This window comes from Equus quagga, chromosome 18, assembly GCF_021613505.1.
Source record: "Equus quagga isolate Etosha38 chromosome 18, UCLA_HA_Equagga_1.0, whole genome shotgun sequence".
NCBI lineage: Eukaryota > Metazoa > Chordata > Mammalia > Perissodactyla > Equidae > Equus > Equus quagga.
In genome coordinates, this window is record NC_060284.1 from 5438749 (window position 1) to 5459182 (window position 20434).

The 20434-nt window shown below is 41.0% G+C and overlaps 1 protein-coding gene across 8 annotated transcripts in view; it reads left to right on the forward strand.

Annotated features, from left to right (window-relative positions):
- Window positions 1-20434, forward strand: part of SGIP1 (SH3GL interacting endocytic adaptor 1) — a 198697-nt gene that overhangs the window by 113911 nt on the left and 64352 nt on the right. For 4 of the 8 annotated variants that reach the window (XM_046645840.1, XM_046645841.1, XM_046645842.1 and 1 more), the window contains 6 exons: window positions 5421-5445; window positions 6366-6417; window positions 7701-7786; window positions 10479-10571; window positions 13430-13504; window positions 15693-16184. In XM_046645840.1, coding sequence (XP_046501796.1) covers window positions 5421-5445; window positions 6366-6417; window positions 7701-7786; window positions 10479-10571; window positions 13430-13504; window positions 15693-16184 — 823 coding nt within the window. The remainder of the gene's footprint in view (window positions 1-5420; window positions 5446-6365; window positions 6418-7700; window positions 7787-10478; window positions 10572-13429; window positions 13505-15692; window positions 16185-20434) is intronic. The other 4 variants (XM_046645845.1, XM_046645847.1, XM_046645846.1 and 1 more) reach the window with 2 other exon arrangements.

Genomic DNA, 20434 nt, shown 5'->3' on the forward strand with positions numbered 1-20434 from the left:
AAAAAAAAAACTTGTAGCAGGCAAAGACCCTCCCCTCCTGCCTGATTGTGGTTTTGCTGTCTTGGTTGCTCAGCAGAACCCACAGCCAGTTTACACTCCTTAATAGTGATAATGAACACGTATAAAGCCCTTCCGTTTGACTTCTGGAGTTCCTTTTTTTTTTTGAAGGTTTCAGAGCTCTTAGGTTTTCTGGGTCTGACCTTTCCACAGCTTTTAGCTGGGTCTTCTGGATTCTGGTTAATAAGATTCTGACTGCACGGATTTGAATAGCTGTTCCTCGATGAAGGCATTTTGCAGATAAAGTTTCCAAAATGCTATCTTATGATGTTATCTTTTACCAGACAAAATACAAACAGGAACTAATGATTAAAATTACAGATTTTTAACTCATTGAAAATTAAGATATGACAACTTGGATGGATTGACATAACTGAAATTATTTTGAAAAGTACTGTTCTCTATCATCTTAAAGCTTCTTGAATTTAAGGTTATGCCTCCATATGGTTGCATCTGCATTTTATTTTGCATTATTTCTCATAATTTCATCTTGGGGGAACTTGTGTCAGTTTTAATCCCCTCTTTGCTGTATTTTATATTACTTTTAAGAGTAAATCGTTTGCCGTGAAATTTAAGCTAAAAATAGTAAATTCCCGCAGTTATTTCTTTAGAGTAGATCTTTGGTCATTAAATAATTATAAAGTCTAAATCTTCATAGAAAAGACTGTTTGAATTTCTCTCAAAACACAGTGTGAATTAGTCAGTAAAAGAATTTAAGCCCAGAAATGCATATTCATAAGTTCTTTTTTCTAATTTTATTTAAATTGCAGCCATGCATATAGACAGATTTATAGGAAAGGTGGGATCAATATAGAGCAGAACCTGGAAAATAAGGCAAATAGTAAAGTCTAAAATATTACAAGTAAAATTGACTTGAGTAAGTATGTCTAAAGTCTCAGCTGCTTACAAAACTCATCTGAGAAGCACCCATTCCTGCTTTCTGCTTTAGGAGTCCTCCAACAATGGTACGTTTGGTGTACTAGAAAGGATGCGAGAATGAGAGACCAGAGATGGAGATTCTGTCTCTGTCTACTCGTTTGCTAGCAATGTGTCTCAGGGCCTCACCTTCCTCTCCGTACCATAAAGGCAGTTGGACTAGATACCCATGGAGGCCTCCCAGGTATAAAAGACTATAGGTTTCACTTCCTGTCTATATTCTAGAGTATAGAAGCATCTTCTTCATTTGAGCAATCTTCTAGACACTTTTGTCTATGCTCCTGGCCCAGATTTGGGGATTTAGCCAACACTGGGTCCCAGGTAGCCTCTGGTGAATTGATGGGTTAGCCCATACCCTGAAAGTGAAACTCTGAGCAACACCTCTTTCCCCACTCCCATCGTAGTCACTCTTGTTACTGCAGAAAAATCCTAAAGAGGGAGAGCAATCAGAGACTGTGGGGTAAATTGATAGCAGCCATAATCAAGGTTTGAGGAGTGAAAGAACAAAGTCATATGTCTGCTTGTTTTTCCGGATGTCATCTGATCCACTAGTATTCTGGTGGTGCTGGACAGTTATCATCATGTCCACCTGTGCTTGTCAGGGGCTCGTCACCTTCCCTGTCACATTCCTGCCCACTGGTAGAGGCTGTCCAAATCACAAGGCCAAGAGCAGATAGTTGCCCAAAAAAGTCCTCATTGGCACTCATTCCACAGAACACTAACGAGAAGAGCCAGGCCAAGAAGAGGTCTCTCTAACCCTGCACCTTGATATTTGGACGTTCCCTTTAGGCCCTAATTAGGTGGAAATGTGTTGTGTCTACAGTGTTTGCTAATTCTCTGTTGTGTGCGGGAAATAGTTTTCTCTGTATTATTCTCTAAAACCCTCCTCCCCAAATAATCTGGGGGAAAACCCCTTATGACGAGACATTAAAAGCTGTCAGTAGGGTTTTCTTGTAAGTTTCTGCCTTGTTCTCGTGTACACGTAACTGAAGCTGGTACATCCCCATTAGCAAAGTCATTATACCATGGAGAGATTCTCTTTCAGGTTCTCCAAAACCTTCCTATGATTTAAATAAGCCACAAACACAATGACCACCTGTCTTCCTTTGGCCTCATTGCTTGGAGTATATGTTGGTAGCTGTGTATGACGTCTTCTGTTACCCAGCCTGTTGACTGAGCCATCATTCTCTGACTAGGTGTCTCTTCTCTCTTCCTTTTTGCTGATCACAGAGGCGCAGCCCGGTAAGAACTCTCAACATTTTTACCTTAAACATTTTACCTTAAATATATAGAGAAAATTGCTGCCAAGCCCAGGTGGCCAGGTTGGCTTTCTGTTAAATTTATAGTAACCCGATATGAATGAGGCAGATGAATTAGGTTTACTGGTTGGAAGCCTCTGGTCCTGTAAGTGGCAAGAGCATATTTTAGGATTATCAGAGCACTTTTCCATAACAAACTAAATTAATACATAGGAATCTCAACTCCTAGAGCTAAATTTGAAAAATGTGTGTGTGTGTGTGTGTGTTTAGATTGGTCAGAAAACACCATAGAAATTTCTAGCAAAGTGATAATAAAGAATAAGAAAACTATACAGAAATTAAGAAAGTATTTTTTAAGCCACATGCTTTTTAAGCCTGAATTCAAAATATGTCCCTGGACCATAACTAACCTTGGTCAGTATACGCTGATGCATAATAATACATGATCATAATTTCCATCTTGGGAGGAGAAGACGATTCCAAGTCAATATGCCTAGGCTGTCACCTAATTCTAAATTTCATCCCTGAAGACAAATCAGTATTTAGTTTGCATTGTTCAAAGGGAAATCTCAGTCATTTTCCTCAGGTTGAAGAGTGTGATGAATTTAAAACAATAAAAAGAAGAGTCTTGGCTATGTTTGAAACAACCGCCACCTGCCCAGTGGGTCCCTTGACAGAAATGGAACTGAAAACATCCCCCTCTGAGAAGTCCCTAGGTCTGTGCCAATTCAATTAACCAATTATTGTCTGAGGCAAGTACTCTGCCTCCGCTGACAAGCTGGTGCTTCTCTGTTTAAACCACATAGCTGAGGATCAAAGATGCAAAAACTGCTATTCAGGTGTGGATGATTCCAACCCAGCGGTCAGGCGGCATCTCAGATTATGACGTCACTCTTTTTTTTTTTAAGGAAAAAGAATGAATGAGCTAATTCAAAATGAAGGAAATTTATTCACAATATACATATAAGGACAATCATTGAGAGGAGGAAAGTGTGGTCACTTCGTGAGGAGAAGGTTTTTGAAGCCAATGGGCTTTTTTCCCGAATGTGGTTTGTGTGGTCGACGTCACCTTCACCTTGTTCTAGATTTGTCACGCAGCAACATCAAGGCCAGAAAGATCTGTGTGCCGGATCCGCCCGACAGTGGGACTTTCTTTCTGTTGCTGCTGACTTGCTGCTGATGGTTCAAACATCTGTTCCTTTTGAAACCGATATTATTTTATTCTTCCTAACTTCGAAACAACAGAGTTTTCTTGCATATTTCTGCCATGTCTTGCCTGCACTAAACTGGTGATTCTTCATTCATGAGGCATGTTTAATAAAAATGTTACAGGGCCTTCTCGTTTATTGTGCCTCTCAACAATAAATATCTGTGGAATGAATTGATACCCTGGAAATCAATGAATACAAAAGAAGCTCTGTACCTTTCTTGGTTTCATGAGTATTTCATTTTAGTAAAAGGGGTAGGACAGAGAGACCAAAAGATCCTCAGTACAGCCCCTGGGTCCCCTAATTCCTGGATTTCACCCACAATACTCAGTGGGTCCTGTTCCCTCAGTGCCAATCTTGAGATTGACCTCTCGGAACTAGAGCCCCTGTATCTTTTCCTTCAGCCCTTATTAATAAAAATCTGATTATCTGAGCCTCCATAACACAGAAAAGAAGTTTAACTCCATTTAAACAATTTGTTCCCTTATTATTTTTGTCTACAGTCTCATTTCCCAAAACTCAAGCGATATCCAAACTCCCTCCATGACGGTAGCAAATTTAGATGACCGTATTTATTTAAAATAACTTTGTATTCATTTAAATATACATAAGGAATTTAATTGAACATTTTAAAGTATTTATCAAAAGAATAAATGTTATTTATTTATTTTAAAAGTTATTACTAATAATGTAATAATTTTCTATACAGTACACACAGACAGATTGCATTATTAGGTGAGACAAATCAGAAAATATAGTTTGAGAGATCAGGCCACCCACTAGACAACACCTAATGGCTCCTTGCTCAGACTGAATCAAGTCCTCTCTCATAAATGAGTTCAAATGGGACAGAATATTTGGTGAATCCTTAGGAAAGAGGGAGAGAAGCTTCCTTCGGTCTGTCAGAGGTGTTACTTCTTGTCCTGAGTGGCTGATGTTATCGTTTGAGAGTAGAAAACGTATGTGTCAGCACCAGACTGAGCCTTCACCAGAGTAGGAAAGTAGGAAAAAACTGCATATTTGGTGACTACCCACCAAACTCATGGTCCTAGCCTTTGGAAAACTTTCTTATGCTTCCACTTTCCCCACCCCCAGTCCACCCCTGGCATTCTCCAGAGACAGGCTCATGGTGCCATCCTTCCCCGGGTCTTCTTTTCTGGTAGCACCCCATGATAAGAATCTTTCATAGCGATTTTGATTCAAAACTTTAATTAATCCTTCTGTTATGGGAATAAGTTTCTGCTAGGGCACTGTAAAAACTACGAAAGACCTTCTCAGATCATTCCTACCAAGCTATTTGCGTTCCAGTAGTATCACAATGCTACTGGGCTAAAGGAATGACTCCCAACTGGCAGATTGGTGGGCTGAGTGGCAGGCAAGTGGAAGAAATGGGGGTGGGGAGGGCCAGTGGGGGGGATGGAGTTCCCCTGCTTCCTGAATAAAACGGCTCATTCAGTGGCAATGCCTCCCAGTTTTCCTTCTCTTTAGCATTTGCCACTTATATCTTTAAAAATACATTAGTAAACTAGTGATTGTTTCTGCTAACAATTTGTGGACCCCATCGGATAAGAGCAGACAGTACTCCTAATACATTCTGTAATTTTCAAACGTCAAATGTAGCTTAAACTTGAGTTTACATTTTTGTCTGCTGGATTTCAAGGGTTTTTTCTTTTTAATAGACTATTCAGTATTTACTTTAATTTACCAAGTCTACCCAGGTAAGGGGTATTTCGGTTCAGAAGACTTACCCTCCCTTCCTCTCTGTAATCTTTGAGTAAAATAAAAAATTGATTTTTATGTGTGTATCTACCATATCCAACTGGAATACAATTCTGAGAAAAATTTCATTTTTCCTGTCTGCATTTCTTTGAGTTCAGTTTCATTGCATTGACAGAAATATACATATTGTACATAACATATATGTGGTCTTAAACCTTATAGTGTCTATTTCTAATTCTAGGGTGCAATTAAAAGGAACTTATCCAGTAAGTATATCCTAGCTACCAGAAGTGGAGTCTGATTTAAAAGAAGGAATAGTCCCTTGGATCTTGGAGCATATATACATTTGAATTATACACTCTTGGGCTTGATTTTTAAGGCTTACAAATGTTTATTTCTGCAGCAAAGAAATCTTGTAATGATAAAGGGACTCTGTGGTTTCTGAATGATTCCTGTTTAAATTCTGAAAATGAATGTTTTTAGAAAAACATTGCTATTATTTGTCAGCTCTTGCTGTATCATTTGACTTTAGAAATGAACTTAATCCAATGTGTGTTTATTGATGAGGATGGAGAGAGGAACAGGGAAGAAGGAACTGAAGGTAGATGCAACTTACCCACTCTTGTGTTATTTGATAAGAAAATTTTAGTCAACCAAGGTGATATGATGTAGGTTATAATATACAGAGGGCATGATTTTCCTCTGCTGCATACAACACATTCTAGGGAATTCTAAATTCATGGTTCATAGTTAAAGGTATAACATTTTCTTGGCATTTCAAGAAAAGAACAGGCAGAGAATGCTGGAGTCATGTACTGTGTACATATGGCCTGGCTTAGTATTCTCTTATGGTAATTGGGAAGCAGAACTGATCAAGGCAGCAGACATTCGAAGAATGGCACGTTATTCCACTAAACTCTGCAGTATGCAAATCTTCTGTTTGATGCCTTATCATGGTAGTTCCTTGGTTAATTAGGGTTTACAAATGCCAGAGAAAATGCTGCTACATATGCCTAATATATGGCTTTTGCCTTGCCAGGGGAGAGGGTTTGTTTTGCAAAGTTTTCATGTTGAGTTGCTTGTTGATGGGACTTAAATCTCTAAGTGTTTCCAAACGTAGCTTTAAGACATGCCGGAAGTGAACGGCAAAAATGTGCCTAAAAAGTTCCTTTGTGCTATGCATCAGGTGAAGAAGTAGCGAGACCCAGACGTTCCACACCGACTCCAGAACTTATAAGGTGAGCAGGAAAGACATCAGCTGAGTTTTTTGCAAGGCATCAGACACAGTTAATAATTCAGCAAATCTTTGGGCTAAACTCTCAGCTCCTATTAATAAGGGGCCTGCTCAAATGTGTGCGTCCATGGATGGTCCAAATGTGTTCTCATTTCCTGTAAGCACAGGTGGAGGGAGACTTCAGGGAGTGCAGTGTCGTCATCTAGAGTAACTGTCTATCACGTGTGGTCGCCTCACTAACGAGTGGTTAAAGGTCTGCATAAAGAGGTCTTTTGGTGTCTGGAATGCTGACCCGAAATATGATTACATTGCCCTCTGGACAGTAGCCTGTTGGGTATAATTTTGTGATATATTCTACCTGCTGCACACCAAACATATCTTTGATTTTGATCTTTGTTTTTAGCAAAACGTATTTTACATGTGTTTTCTTTGAGTTAAGTAAGTGTTGTGCAAATGCACATTGTTTTCCCAAAAAACCCTGCTATTTCTATTTAAGGGCTAGATCCTTTTAGTTTTCCCTTCTTCTCCAACTCGTCTGTCTCCTCTTCACCTCTTAACTCACACCACACACAGGATTTACTAGGATCCATGACAGGAATCAGGTCTGGGGATGAAATGGAGAAGATCATGCAGCCTTTTGTTTAATAACTAGGAAAAGTGTGTAACTTATTCCCTTGTTTCCCCCGATTTCTCAATACTCTTCTCTTTCTGAGATGTGCTGTGTTAAGGTGTTAGGAGGTTATAACCAGTCTGTTGGGTGCAGGGGGAGGGTGGTGGAATGGAAAGCTGGTAGACCTTGGGCTTATTCAAACACAAACTCTCGGGGTGGCTTGTCACTTAACCCCCCTATGTCTGACTTTCGCTAATCAAGAACTGCATTAACGACGACACAGGATGTGGTAAAGACAGATGTAAGTGGGTTTTGAGATCTTAAGAGAGGAAGCTGCTTGGCAGCAAACCGTTATCTCTAGTGTTATCTCTTCCAGGCAGAGAGAATCATGATGCTTGAAAGATTCTCTGCTTCAACTTATTTCTGTTGGACCAGCACCTTGTGCCCCCATTGGGAACCAGGGATCTTATCTCCTACCAATTCTTGTGTCCATAATACATGTGACCTCCTAACATATACTTTCCAGCCCTGGGGGAGTTTGTGTGAATACATATGTACACACATGAGTGCACACACATACATCTGCCTTAACGTGAAAAGTATTTGAAAGCCGGCGTATCTTTTTTTAGCATTAATACGCCCTTTCTCTATGTTTTGCCTTAATGTGTGTGGTTTAGCAAAAAGCCTCCAGATGACACTGTGGCCCTCGCTCCCCTGTTTGGCCCACCATTAGAATCAGCTTTTGATGAACAGAAGACGGAAGGTAAGAAAACTCTGTAGATCTATAGATTTGTTTATCTTTTTATTAAAGTACAGTGCACCTAGAGTAAATGTATGTGTGTTATTTTTAATGCATCATCAGATACTCATGTGAAGAAAAAAAAAGCTTTCATCTAGGTGTCTTATCAGCACAGGAGTTTAGTTCGCAAACCTCTAGTATTTTAGGATTTGAAACTTTATTTCTAGAAATATCTAATAGCTAACAAGTTCATCCCTCAAAAGAGGTCAGTAAGAATTACTGCAAATCTATACAAATCACTGGTCAGGGAGTCAGTGCTCCGTGAGCCAAACAGCCATCATTGTGATGCCAGACCATCAAGCTCCCAGCATGGTCACTGTCCTTGCGACCTAGCCTCCCTGACCACGTTTACTCTCTTGTCCACCTCTTCAGTGGAGGTGTCAGTTGGCTTGCTCACATAGCAAACATGGTTTGCAGGCTCAAGACTCAGAAATGACCTGGAATCATTTAGCATCTTAGAAATAAAATGTATGGGAGAAATATAATTTCAGCCATTATTGTTGGGTTTACCTATTAAATATTCATTCCTAGAATTAAATATTTAACTTTTTAAAATTAACCATCTTTTTTGGAATGGCTGTAAATAATGGATACCTTGCTGACATAGATGAAACTCTTTATAATCTAATCTCTAAATATAATCTTTATAATCTATTACTATTATCATTATCTCTTTCTAATCTATTCCTGAGATGTATTTATGTCCAATACCTGTATCTCCAATAGCTGTGTTTGGTAATATGGAATGATTTTATAAAAATCATTTGATTTATGAACACTATGGTGTATATGTATAATAAAATGTTATTTTTCTAGGGCCCATTTGTGAAGGAAATTAAATTTAGTGTTAAGGACAACAAGACTTGAAAGCACAATGACCAGGCTCAGCTACAGTAGCAAAGAGACTCCAAAGTGCAGTGAATTAAATAAGATGGAATTTTATTTCTGTTTCATGTTAACAGTCTCAAAGTAAACGATGTACGACTGGAGGGTGGCTCTGCTATCCTCAACGTGTGGCCTTCATCTTTAGGTTCAAGGGGGCTGCTCCAGCTCTCAGCATCTCCCAGTCAGAAGAAAGGAGGGTGGAGGGAAGGGCCAAAATAACTCACTGCCAACTCTTCTAAGAGCAGAATCTGGGAGAGATGTACTTCACGTCCAACCAGAGCCCACTGGGGAGAATTTGTGCCATCTGGCCAGCTAAAACTCTGCGCCTATAGAAGAAAAGGAGAATGGGTGCTGCGAGACAGCTAGCAGTCAGCCGCATCTGAATATTTTTCAATGACAGGAAAACGTGTCTGGAACATCCCTGAATACTCCTTCAGTAATTTAAACGTCTGCAACTTAGAATCCCTATGTAAAAGTGGCCTCCAGTGAGGCCATCAGCTATCTTATTAGCTCACCTGTGATCAATCTCGCTTTTAATAACTTGATTGCCTAGTGACTGAAGGCGGGATTTGATTTGTTGCATTTGAATCTGCCCATTAAAGGAATTCCGCAACTGTATGGAAACCTGATATGCAAAATAGAAAGCAGTTCTTAGGAGAGATAGTTAGCTCTATTTTCACCGTGTGTGCCCTTAGGCAAGGTGTTTAATCACTCTTGTCTTTGGTTTCCTCTCCTGAAAATGGTTCCAATATTAACCACGTGGTGGTATTGTGAGGATTAAAATATACAATAGCTACTAGCTTTGTGTTGTGTTTTATATGCATTTTGATATACATTATATTTATATGCATTACCTCCTTTCATCCTTTTGGTACCTCTCAGAGGTGGCTCTCCTTATCTCTACATTGAAGGAAGGGAAGCTCAGAGGTTGAATGACTTGCCCAAGGTCCTACAGCAAGTGTGGAAACTGGATTCATATCCACATGGGACCAACCTCCCAGCCTGTGTTTTACAACATAATGAATTACAAGCAGGGCTTACATAGACCCTGGCATTATGATAGGTGCTCAGAAGAACTAGTTAGTTACATTGTTACCATAGCAATAAAAAAATCAAAAGCAGGAGACAAAAGAAACAGAAGAAACGTTAGATTCGGTGTCATTAGGCCCAATGCCTGATTGCCCTCATTTACTTTAGATGTCTAAGCATTTGTTTATTTTTCTGGTTCTCTTAAGATATTCACCAAACATTTTTAGAATAATTTAATTCCTTTTTATGATGCTGTAAAAGGTTTATTTAAAGAATCTGTAAGATCTTTTAAAGATCGGAATCACTGTACAGAAACCAGGCATTTGCATTTTTAAAGCGTATTCATAGCAAACTTTAAATAATCAACTTCAAACAACGTCTATGGGATTAATGCCCGGATTTTCCAATGGCGCCAGAAATGGAGCCACTACAAGTCCTGACATTCAGAATGTCCTTAAGTGACCAACTGGGAGGAAAATGCAGACGCTCCATTTTGAAAGTTTTTATTTAGCTGGACGTACACACACAGACACCTCCCGTGCACTCACACCCCCACTCACTCCTATTTCCATTCTCTGCCTGGAAAGGCTGAAGAGCAGCACCTTCCTAAATTAATTTGCTAGTACTGAGGCAAGAGGGAAATAAGTTTGTGAAGTTCAACCTTAAATTGAAATTTCAAGTTCTAAAATTGGGCGTCTCTTTTTTGGACTCACCCTGGGAAATTTTCTTTTTATGTTTCCAGTTATTTTAGATCAGCCTGAGATATGGGGTTCAGGCCAGCCAATTAATCCAAGCGTCGAGTCGCCAAAGTTAACAAGACCTTTTCCCACTGGAAGTAAGTTATGTGTCTGCTCTGTCTGGAAAAATAAGTGACTCATTTTACTGTCTGTCTGCATCGTGAAATGAGGCAACTCTTAGAAAGTCTATGTGGGCAACATTTGGACTTTATGATGTCAAGAAGAGACGTTATCCTAACAGGCTTTAGAGTTGAAGGGGCCTACGGTAGGTTCTCAAGGCAGCCTAACAAATAAAGTAAAACTGTTAACTTTGAACCACAGCCTGTCCTGACATCCCACAGGCTCACTCATTCATCCATTTGCTATGTATCTATAAGAGTGAGAAGCAAGTAAGCTAAAGAACCTACTGTGCTCCAGGGTGGAGTGATAACACAACACAGAGGTGGCAAGTCAGATGTGGCCTCAGCTAGTCCTGCAGAACAACTGAGGCTGCTTAGGCTAGAAAGGACACATTGAGAGGAAAGAGTGATAATTGAAGAGTGAGAGGAAAGACCGTATGTGGTGGAAAGAAGCTGAGACAGGAGAGCAGGGCAAATTTGTCTCAGAGCTGAGCCATCAGCCCTGCTTATTCTGGCATGCCCCCTTCCCCACTCCAGGTGGCTGGGGCAGGAGGTCCTGAAGCTCATCATAGGCCCTCCCCTGCAGTGGGTGGGCCTGTTTGGACTGAATGGATGGCTCATTCAGTGGAACCACTTGTTTGACGGTTTTACGGAGTTCTCATTTCAGTAGACTTCCCATGGTAGATGGAAAGCACTCCCAAAATGCCCTTGTGAGGAGGATAGGCTCTCAAAGGGTTTGGAGGTGAAGGGGGGACCCAGAGAGCATTTTCGCTTCACAAGGTTCACGTACAGACCACTTAATGCTTTTTCCATTTCAGCATTCCCCAGGGCTCTGCTTCTTAGTCTTAAAAATACTCATGGTGGGGGCCAGCCCTGGTGACGTAGCAGTTAAGTTCGTGTGCTCCACTTTGGCAGCCAAGGTTTGCCAGTTCAGATCCTGGGCATGGAGCTACACACCACTCATCAAGCCGTGCTGTGGTGGCATCCCACATAAAATAGAGGAAGTTTGGCACAGACGTTAACTCAGTGACAGTCTTCCTCAAGCAAAAAGAGGAAGATTGGCAACAGATGTTAGCTCAGGGCTAATCTTCCTCACCAAAAAAACCCAAAAAACAAAAAAACTTCATGGGGGTTCCTAATCAAAGGCCCAAGGGTTACTTGTTGGGAATATTGCTATAAAGCCATGCGATCCAGTCTTTCCAACGGTATTTCTCTCATAAAATGGATAGGAAAACCAGCATTATCAATAACCTTTGTAAAACTTCTGAACTTTCAAAGACTTATTTTGAAAGGATTTGAACCCCAGTGGCATGATTTTGAATATTTCTCCATGCTGCTGGGAAATAAAGCCAGTAAAAATGCTCTAAGTTCCTTGAAAAGCTTTCCTTACAGACCTGAGTTATCCAAATTATTCTTAGAAAACTCTTCCTGAATGCCAAGAAAGTACACAAATGAAATGTTTGTGTAGATGATGTATTGATTCTAAGTCCAACCATTGGTATTGTCGAATTTTATGAGTTTTATGTGCTGTGGTTTACACTTAACACAGCTGAGGCTGTTGTAAAATTGGTGTATATTGTGTAATTCTGCTCAGTTCGTTGTTGCAGCATACATTTACTATTTTAAGTTATTAGCCTTTCCATTTTATTGGTTTTTATGATTCTTGTTGATTGTGATCTCAATTTTTGCAGAGATCCGTAACCAGAAACAGAGCCCCTGACTGACTCTTAACTTCGATGGGAAAACATGGTGCATTTGAGTTCTAGTTTTCCGAAGCTCATAGCTAAGATTCGGACCACAAATCCCTGGGCTTTAGAATGACGGCTATTAGTGATGCCTGTTGTGTGGAAGGATAGTGTGCTCTCTAACATTAAATAACTAGAGTTGGGTGGGGGAGAAATGACAAAGGGGCTCTTTCTAATGCAGACAGACAGCAGGTACTGGTGAGAGCTCTCCAGCTAGTGACCCGCTGACTCGCTCTGCATTTAGGTTACGAAAGACTGGGCCACATTCAGACTCACAGATGAACTTGGGGCTGGTTTAGGAGGTTAGTGTGAAGTCTTCAAATATACCAGATATGGCCAGTGAGAAGAAAACATTCATTTAAAGAAAGAATAAGAAAAAAATGTACCTATTGAAACAGGAATTCCTAACTTTGCCCACAAAATGACAAGTCCAGTTCGCGAGGGTGAATCTCTGGGTGGTGGCTGTAAGACAAAACTTCTATCTCGGAGGATTTTTTAGCCATTATTTTTACCAAGGCAATCTGTTCATTCTTCCTTGACCCAAATCATTTTGCTTCAGACTTTCAAAACGATACTAACATTTCAGACGTACAACTTTGAGAAATCTTTCCAGACCCAATCCAGCCAATAATATCCTGACCATATTAAAAATCCCTCACCTGAACCCCCACACAGGCTGTTCTCATTTCCTCCAACAGACCCCAGACTGTGGACGTGATATTGTTCAGTCAGTTATCAATTCCTTGAAGGCAGAGGCCCCTTTTATTAAACCCTATGGCCCTAGTTCCTGGTACCAGATGTACAACTTAGTTGCCACTTGAGATTTGTCAGATAAAGGAATGAATGAATGAAATGGTGATATTGTTACTGTTGTTGTCTGACATTCTTTTGACAAATTCTTGTCGTTATCACAAAATGGAAGAATCCGAATGGGTCCTTAGTTTTGAACTTAAAAAAATTGAGACCATTAATGGCTATTGCATTTCCAATAGCAGGAATATGAATGAAAGCCAAATTCACGCTTATTTACAGAATATCGTGTAACTTAGGGAGAAAGTGACCAATAATGCCTTCCTTCTCCTCCCTTTGCAGCACCTCCACCACTGCCTCCAAAAAATGTACCAGCCACCCCACCCCGAACAGGCTCCCCCTTAACAGTTGGACCAGGTAAGCTTCAGTTTTTTCTGCTCTGGGATGATGTGGCCATCAGCAGTGGCCCTGGACCTCAGCATGCCCTGGACGTGTCAGAAGCTGTAGGCCAGGCTAAACGTGATGGAATGTTTGCCAAAAGTGTTTGCGTGTAGCTTTACTTCCATTACAATTTACTATGCAGACTTCTTTTAAGGTATCACTCCCAGATTTCACAAAAAGGTTCACTTTCTCAACTAATTTTTACTCTGTATAATTTTGTTGAATGAGGGCCACATTTACCTGTGAAGTGAAAGAAAAAAACATCTCAATATCAGAAGTCGTTGCTTAATTGACATCTCACTTCATTGGATCTCATTTTAATGGTTTACAAATTAAAAGTCTCGAGGCACAATTTGTATTTTTCCAAGAACTGATAAATTTTTTTCTAGAATTACAATGGTCTAGTCTCCAAAGACCTAAAATGGTCCCTAGGAAGAGCAGCATACCCAAGGGTAAGCTTGGGTGGTAGGGAATTTTTTCCCAATAATCATTAAAGTATTTATTATCCCATGGCAAAGAGATGTGTAAAGACGATAAATATGCATGCCTGTAGACAGATCATTTCTAAGGCACATCTTTAACTTCTCTTAAAATCAATACTGTGAATTCGTACAATTTATAATCTACCTATTCCTACTGGGCTAGCCAGTCAAAAGCAGTCATCACTATTCTGTGTGTCTGGGCCCTTAGAGTGTGGTTCATCACCTTTGGAATTCTGTTGCAGCTTCATCCTTTGGTATTTATGCAGCCTGGTGAGTTTGATAGCTACATAGTGGAGAATTTATCAACAAGAGCAAATGCAAGACATACTCAGGGGTGAGATTTATATTGACTCAGACCCAACAGAGAGTCATCCAGAGTGTCATAGGTAAAGTTCTTTGCAGGTTCAAACCATTTTGGCTCCCCGTATTTCCATAAATATGTTACATATAAATAAATCTACCAGCGACAAAATTATAAATACTATGGGTCATGTAAACTGCCACCTCGTTTACCTGTAGTCTGGGAGCCTTGAAGGATAACTTCTCTCAAAAGTGAAATACGGAAGTTCAAGCCCTTCTTATAGCCAAAGGGTTATTTAAAGGTAAAGTGGCTTCTGCTTGTGCCTTGCAATTGTTCAGGTAGCAATTTCTAATTTGCATAACCTCAGTTTAAAAAAAAAAAAGGCACTTCCTCACACTGCAGCTGTTATCAAGTGTTTTCTGCCAAGCTGTAGAAGATACAGCTTTTAATTTTTTTCTCTTATTACTGATGAGAATTCAAAAGGATTAGCTGATGCTAATGTCAAGCAAAGCAGAGACTTTTCTGTTTCAGGGCTTCGTGAGATAAGTATTTGTCGTAGATATGCATACTATGTTAACAGGTTAGACTTGACGAGAAAAGGAATTATAAATTACAAATTACCTTTATAGTTTTGTTCCCTATTAAACAGGTATATATGTAACAGTTCTAATAAATAGTAAATGTCTTCTCGACAATCTGTGTGTACGTTACGTGCGGGGTCTGTCTGTGTGTGTTTGTAAGTAGATGTTTGGGGATATCTCTTTAAATAATCCAGGTACTGTATTTCTGGTGTGTTTAAAGGGGGAAGATATACAGCTAATTATGATGTGATAATTTTTTAAACTAACAGATATTATAACTGGTTTCACCAAAGATTTTCATTTAATATGATGAAGGAGGCAATCTTTATCAAATATGAGGGAGATTTCCAGCAATCAGTCCTTTTTTGACTGTGTCGTGTGTATTGCAGTAGGCCAGATTTTCAAGAGGGACCTACCTTCTGAAATCCACAGTTCCAGAGTCTCTGCTTCTCTGTGAACCTGATGCTGCCTCCCAACATCATCCCACTTCCCACCCGTGAGAGCAGCCTTTGGGAGCAGTAGCATGCTGCCCGCCTCCCATCATGGGAGAAGTAGCTGTGCTCACCTGCACGAGGGTAAACGGCAGCATAGAAAGATGGCGCTCACATTATGGAGGCAAGGCACTCTCCCCTCGGGTTCAGCTCCAGGTCCAATCAAGATAGTTTTACATTGTGCCGTATGCCCACCATGGCACCTCAGCAGGCAATCTATTACCAGGCTTTGCCTCACCCCTCCCAACCCTGCCCCATACAAATAATATTTACAAAGTCAAAGTTTAAAATCACCTACTTTAACCACAGGAAGTGACCAGTCAGCCACAGAGGTCAAAATTGAAAAGCTACCGTCAATCAATGACTTGGACAGCATTTTTGGTCCAGTGTTGTCTCCCAAGTCTGTTGCTGTTAATGCCGAAGAAAAGTGGGTCCATTTTTCTGATACGTCCCCGGAACATGTTACTCCAGAGTTGAGTCCAAGAGAAAAGGTGGTGTCCCCACCAGCTGCATCAGACAACCCAGCTGACTCCCCAGCTCCGGGCTCCCCAGGCCCCCCGGGCCCCCCAGGGCCTCCTGGGCCTCCTCGCAGTGTACCATCACCGCTCAATTTAGAAGAAGTCCAGAAGAAAGTCACTGAGCAGACCTTCATTAAAGATGATTACTTAGAAACAATCTCATCTCCTAAAGATTTTGGGTTGGGACAGAGAGCAACTCCACCTCCCCCACCACCACCCACCTACAGGACTGTGGTTTCGTCCCCCGGACCTGGCTCGGGCAGTGGTACGGGGACCGCCAGCGGTATGTCTTACTGTTTGGGTGTGCTTCATGTGACCGGGAATGGCTGTGGCTGCTGCAGTGTGAGCAATATCCTCCTCCTGCCTGGCAGTGGCTTTAGAGCTTCAGCCGTCCCTCCTTTGGTTTGGGTGTGCTGTGGCCCCATGGCATGTCCTAGTCCATCGAATGCTTGCAGTCGCGGTGCAAGTCTGTGGATGTGTTCTGCCCCACGCTCTCAGCCCTTAGCAGTGCCCTGCCTTCCACCCTGCAGTTAGGAAATGTGTATTTCTTAAAAAAAAAAAAAACTGTGATGTCGTTGTTTGGAATTCAGGAAAGTTCTAGAAGGACAGGTTTCATAGCGAATGAGTTTCATGTTAAATGTCTGATTTCCTTGTCAGATGTCCTTGTTCTCAAGTGCCCTGTTTTGGGTTTTTTGGTTTTTTTTTTCAATTTGGGGGTATAATTGACAAATAAAATTGTAAGATATTTAAAGTGGACAATGTGATGATTTGATGTATGTATGCATTGTGAATGCCCCCGTCCCATCAAATTGATTAACACATCCATCGCCTCACATATCTATCTTTGTGGGGGTTTTTTTGGTGAGAACATTTTTCTACTCTCTTAGCAAATTTCAATCACACAGTACAGAGTTATCAACTTGGATCCTCAGACCTTATTCATGGAAGTTTGTGCTTTTTTTCCAGAGCCCTAGTTTTTGTAGGTCAATGTTTTCTACTATTTTTTTCTTCTGGGGGAGAACCGTGTTAACCCCTCTAATTAGTTCAGAAAAAAAAAGACGTAGGGTTTGAAAAGGAGATTTTGGAGGACGGCGAGAAAGAGGATGCCTTACTGCATCCCCTACCTAATCAACCTGCCACTGAAGACTAGCTGTTCTCTGGTTTCATCATTAGACCTGCTCATGGGCCAGGAGGTCAGCTCTGAGTGCGGTGACAGATGATGGAGAAGTCTATCAGAAATGTGCATTGGGAGACTATCTATCCACACATGTTCACGTGGAATCTGATTTCTTGGCTTTCCATATCTGAAGCTTCATTTTGTGTCCTCTTGTTATGAAAGGAACACCTGCCACGCACACCAGAGGAAGGTCGAGATTTTCTAATGCATCTTTTTCCATTGCATTGATTCCCCTGGTTCTCATATTTGTCTGGCAAGATCCCCCAGTGCTTTCCCTCCTGTGCCCGTGGGTTCAGGAGGCACGTTCCTGGGGCTGTGATGTGCTATTTGTTTTTCATTTGCCTTGAAAGAGGTGTCCAAGTGTAAGTTATTTCGACCTGGGAAGAGACAGAAAGGCAAGGCATTTCTGTCTCCTGGCAGTCAGTCATCACTGTGCCTCTCTCAGGGGAGTCTCTCTCAGTGCTTGCTCATGCTTGCAAATTCCTCTTTGCTTTCACGGAAGGGCATCCAGGCTGATCAAGGAGAGGGCTGGGGAGTCACCTGCACTGCACACAAAACCGACGTTTTATATCATTAGATGCACCCCCCTGTGACTTCCTCCAACACGAGAGGAGATCCATCCAATGCTCAAATAAGTTTGGGAAACATTGTGTTAAAACAAACTCGGCAAGTTTCTTTTCCATAGGATCTCTGAGAGCCTTAATTTTGCCAATAATAGCAACAGCTGGAGTTTCTCGTCCTGGTACCACGCTGAGTGCTTTATGCCCATCATTTCATCCTCACAGCAACCCCATGTGGTCAATGCTCTTGTTGTCCCCATTTTACAGATGGGAAAACTGAGGGTCAGAGATGTTAAGTAATTTGCCCAAGTTTACACAGCTAGAGGTGATAGACCTGGGATTCATACTCAGCTCTGTCTGATCCCAAGCCTGTGTTCTTAACCACTGTGCTCTCCGAGCACTGTTGTAAATTTAGTTACAAAATGTCCCAAACTTATTTGATGACTGACACCCATCTATACCGCACAGTGTCATCAACAAGATCTCCAAAACTCTTCCCTCCAAACCTGCTCCTCTGTGCTCCTTTCTATAGAGCACCACCTCCATCCTTTATTGCTGTTTTTAGGACTTTTTTGGGATATAAGGCTCCTTGCTTCTCTGTAAAGATAATAAAGGGCCCTCTGGAAAGCCTTCAAGTTCAGACCTCAAACCCAAAGAAGCTGGCTGTCCATTGTCAAAGAAGGGCATCTTTCCCTCGTCTTCTGTGGGACTCTTTCCTGGGCCAGGCTCTGAGTCTTCTGAAGGACTTTTCTAGGAGTCAAGCCCTGTTTCCAGTGGCTGGCCACGATGCTCTCCTCCCAGGAAACACTCTCAGTGGAGGAGGAAGCACAGGGCCGCTTGGTTGTCCCTCGGTTTTCTCCATCACCTCCTCAGGCTCTGGGAGGCGTTTGTATAATCGAGTTGGCCGCTGACCTAATGAGCCAAGATTGGAGCTTTGGCTCTCTTTCTGGAATCTTGGAGAATTTCGTTATTGTTTTAATGTTTAACTTCCTTACCCTTATTTGAAATTACTTGAAACTGTTACCAGTGAAGACTATTGATACTTAATAATTGAGCTGGAAAAGGCTATACTTTGTTGGTATTAAAGGACTGAATTTCTAAGTGGAAGATTGAACTGGGCCAATGAAGCTCATGAATAAATAAAATGTTGCACCATTATCTCCTTAATTAAGTCCCAGTTTATTTGCCGCTTAATCTTTTATTGATGGAATATACAGAAACTGGCAGAAATGTAAATCTAGGATTAAGACAATAGGATATGGCCTCATATTTTAAAGATGAGCAATGCTTCTCACTACCTGCTTTTGATAACACTTAGCCTAATAGGACTAACTTTTCCTGTGCTTCTCAAACTATATTTAATTGGATACCATTATGCTCACTTTAAAATTTCATCACAGCAAGGTGACTGCCACTGACCAAGTTCAAACGGTACTCACAGCCTTGTGAATCAGAAGCGTTACCTGCTGTTGAAAAACAGTTGGAAGTGAAGAATTCCCTCCAAGAACTTTAATTTCCTTATGGCAAAAGTTAAAAATATGAAGTTTGGCCAGAATGTTGCTTTGCTGGAACGTAACACTGATTCTTGGCAGAGGCGCTCTCTTCTGCCATGTGGGTTGTGTGCCCAGGGGATGGGATGGAGAAATTGTTTTATGGGCCTGCAGCAAGTTTGGAGGCCAGGGAGAGGGGTGTTAGTGAAGACAGACTCTGCAGTGCAACATTTTCCAACTTGGGAACTAAAGCCATATTAACAGATGTTAAACACAAACAGACACACACACACATCCGTGAACAAATGAGTTCGAGCTTCATGGGGTTGAATTAAACAAATGTATTTTCTAACCACAAATCTTTGTAGAGTGGCATTGTCCAATACAGAAGGCACTAGCCGCGTGTGGCTATTTTAATATTAACTATAATTAAAATTAAAAGAAAAAAATCAATTCCTTAGATGCTGTAGCCACAATTCAGTGCTCAATGGCAACATGTGGCTAATGGCTATGATGTTGGACAGCATTTGTTCTAGAACATTCTCATCATTGCAAAAAGCTCTGTTGGACAGGACTGTTTTAGGGCTTTTAATGTGCTGGTCACCAAAAAAGAAGCATAGTATGTAACCATTCCCACACGTATTTAATACTTTCTTCAAAGAAATGGTGTAATTAAATACAATTTTGGAAATGCTATTTGATTCTTTACATATTTCGAAATTCATGTATTTTAATTCATTTGATCCTCCCCACAACACTGTAGTGTATTAGCCTCATTTTACAGTTAAGGAAACGGAAGCTCAAAGATAGAACTTGGCCACAGTCACAAAGCTAATAAGTAGCAAAGTCAGGATCTGACCCCAGATCTGTTGGATTCCATTTACCACTTCTTCCAGCTTCCCTCCTCTTCCCCCAACCCACACTCACTCAAAAAGAGAGATGAAAGCTGAAGCCATAGTTATGTGGTTCTCAGCAACTATGATGGAACTTCAGAAAATGGATTGTGAGAGCGTGTCAGTGGCTGCCAACTTTTTTGAACTCACAAAACTCAAATAATGCAAGGGCAATGTTTGAAGTTAAACCATAAATGGTGATTTGTCCAATTATTTTCCAGCATTATTCTTGGGAATAAGCGCCGTCTGAAGGAAAATGAAAGTATAACTGAAGATTGAAGAATGAGACTAGAGACGTACAGATAATAACCTTCTACACTCTTACAATGGGCAACAGTTGTGTAATCTCACAAGAGCACGTGAAGCCTTAGGTCAGTTGTCACACACCCCTCAGGCCCTGAATACCCTTTGTT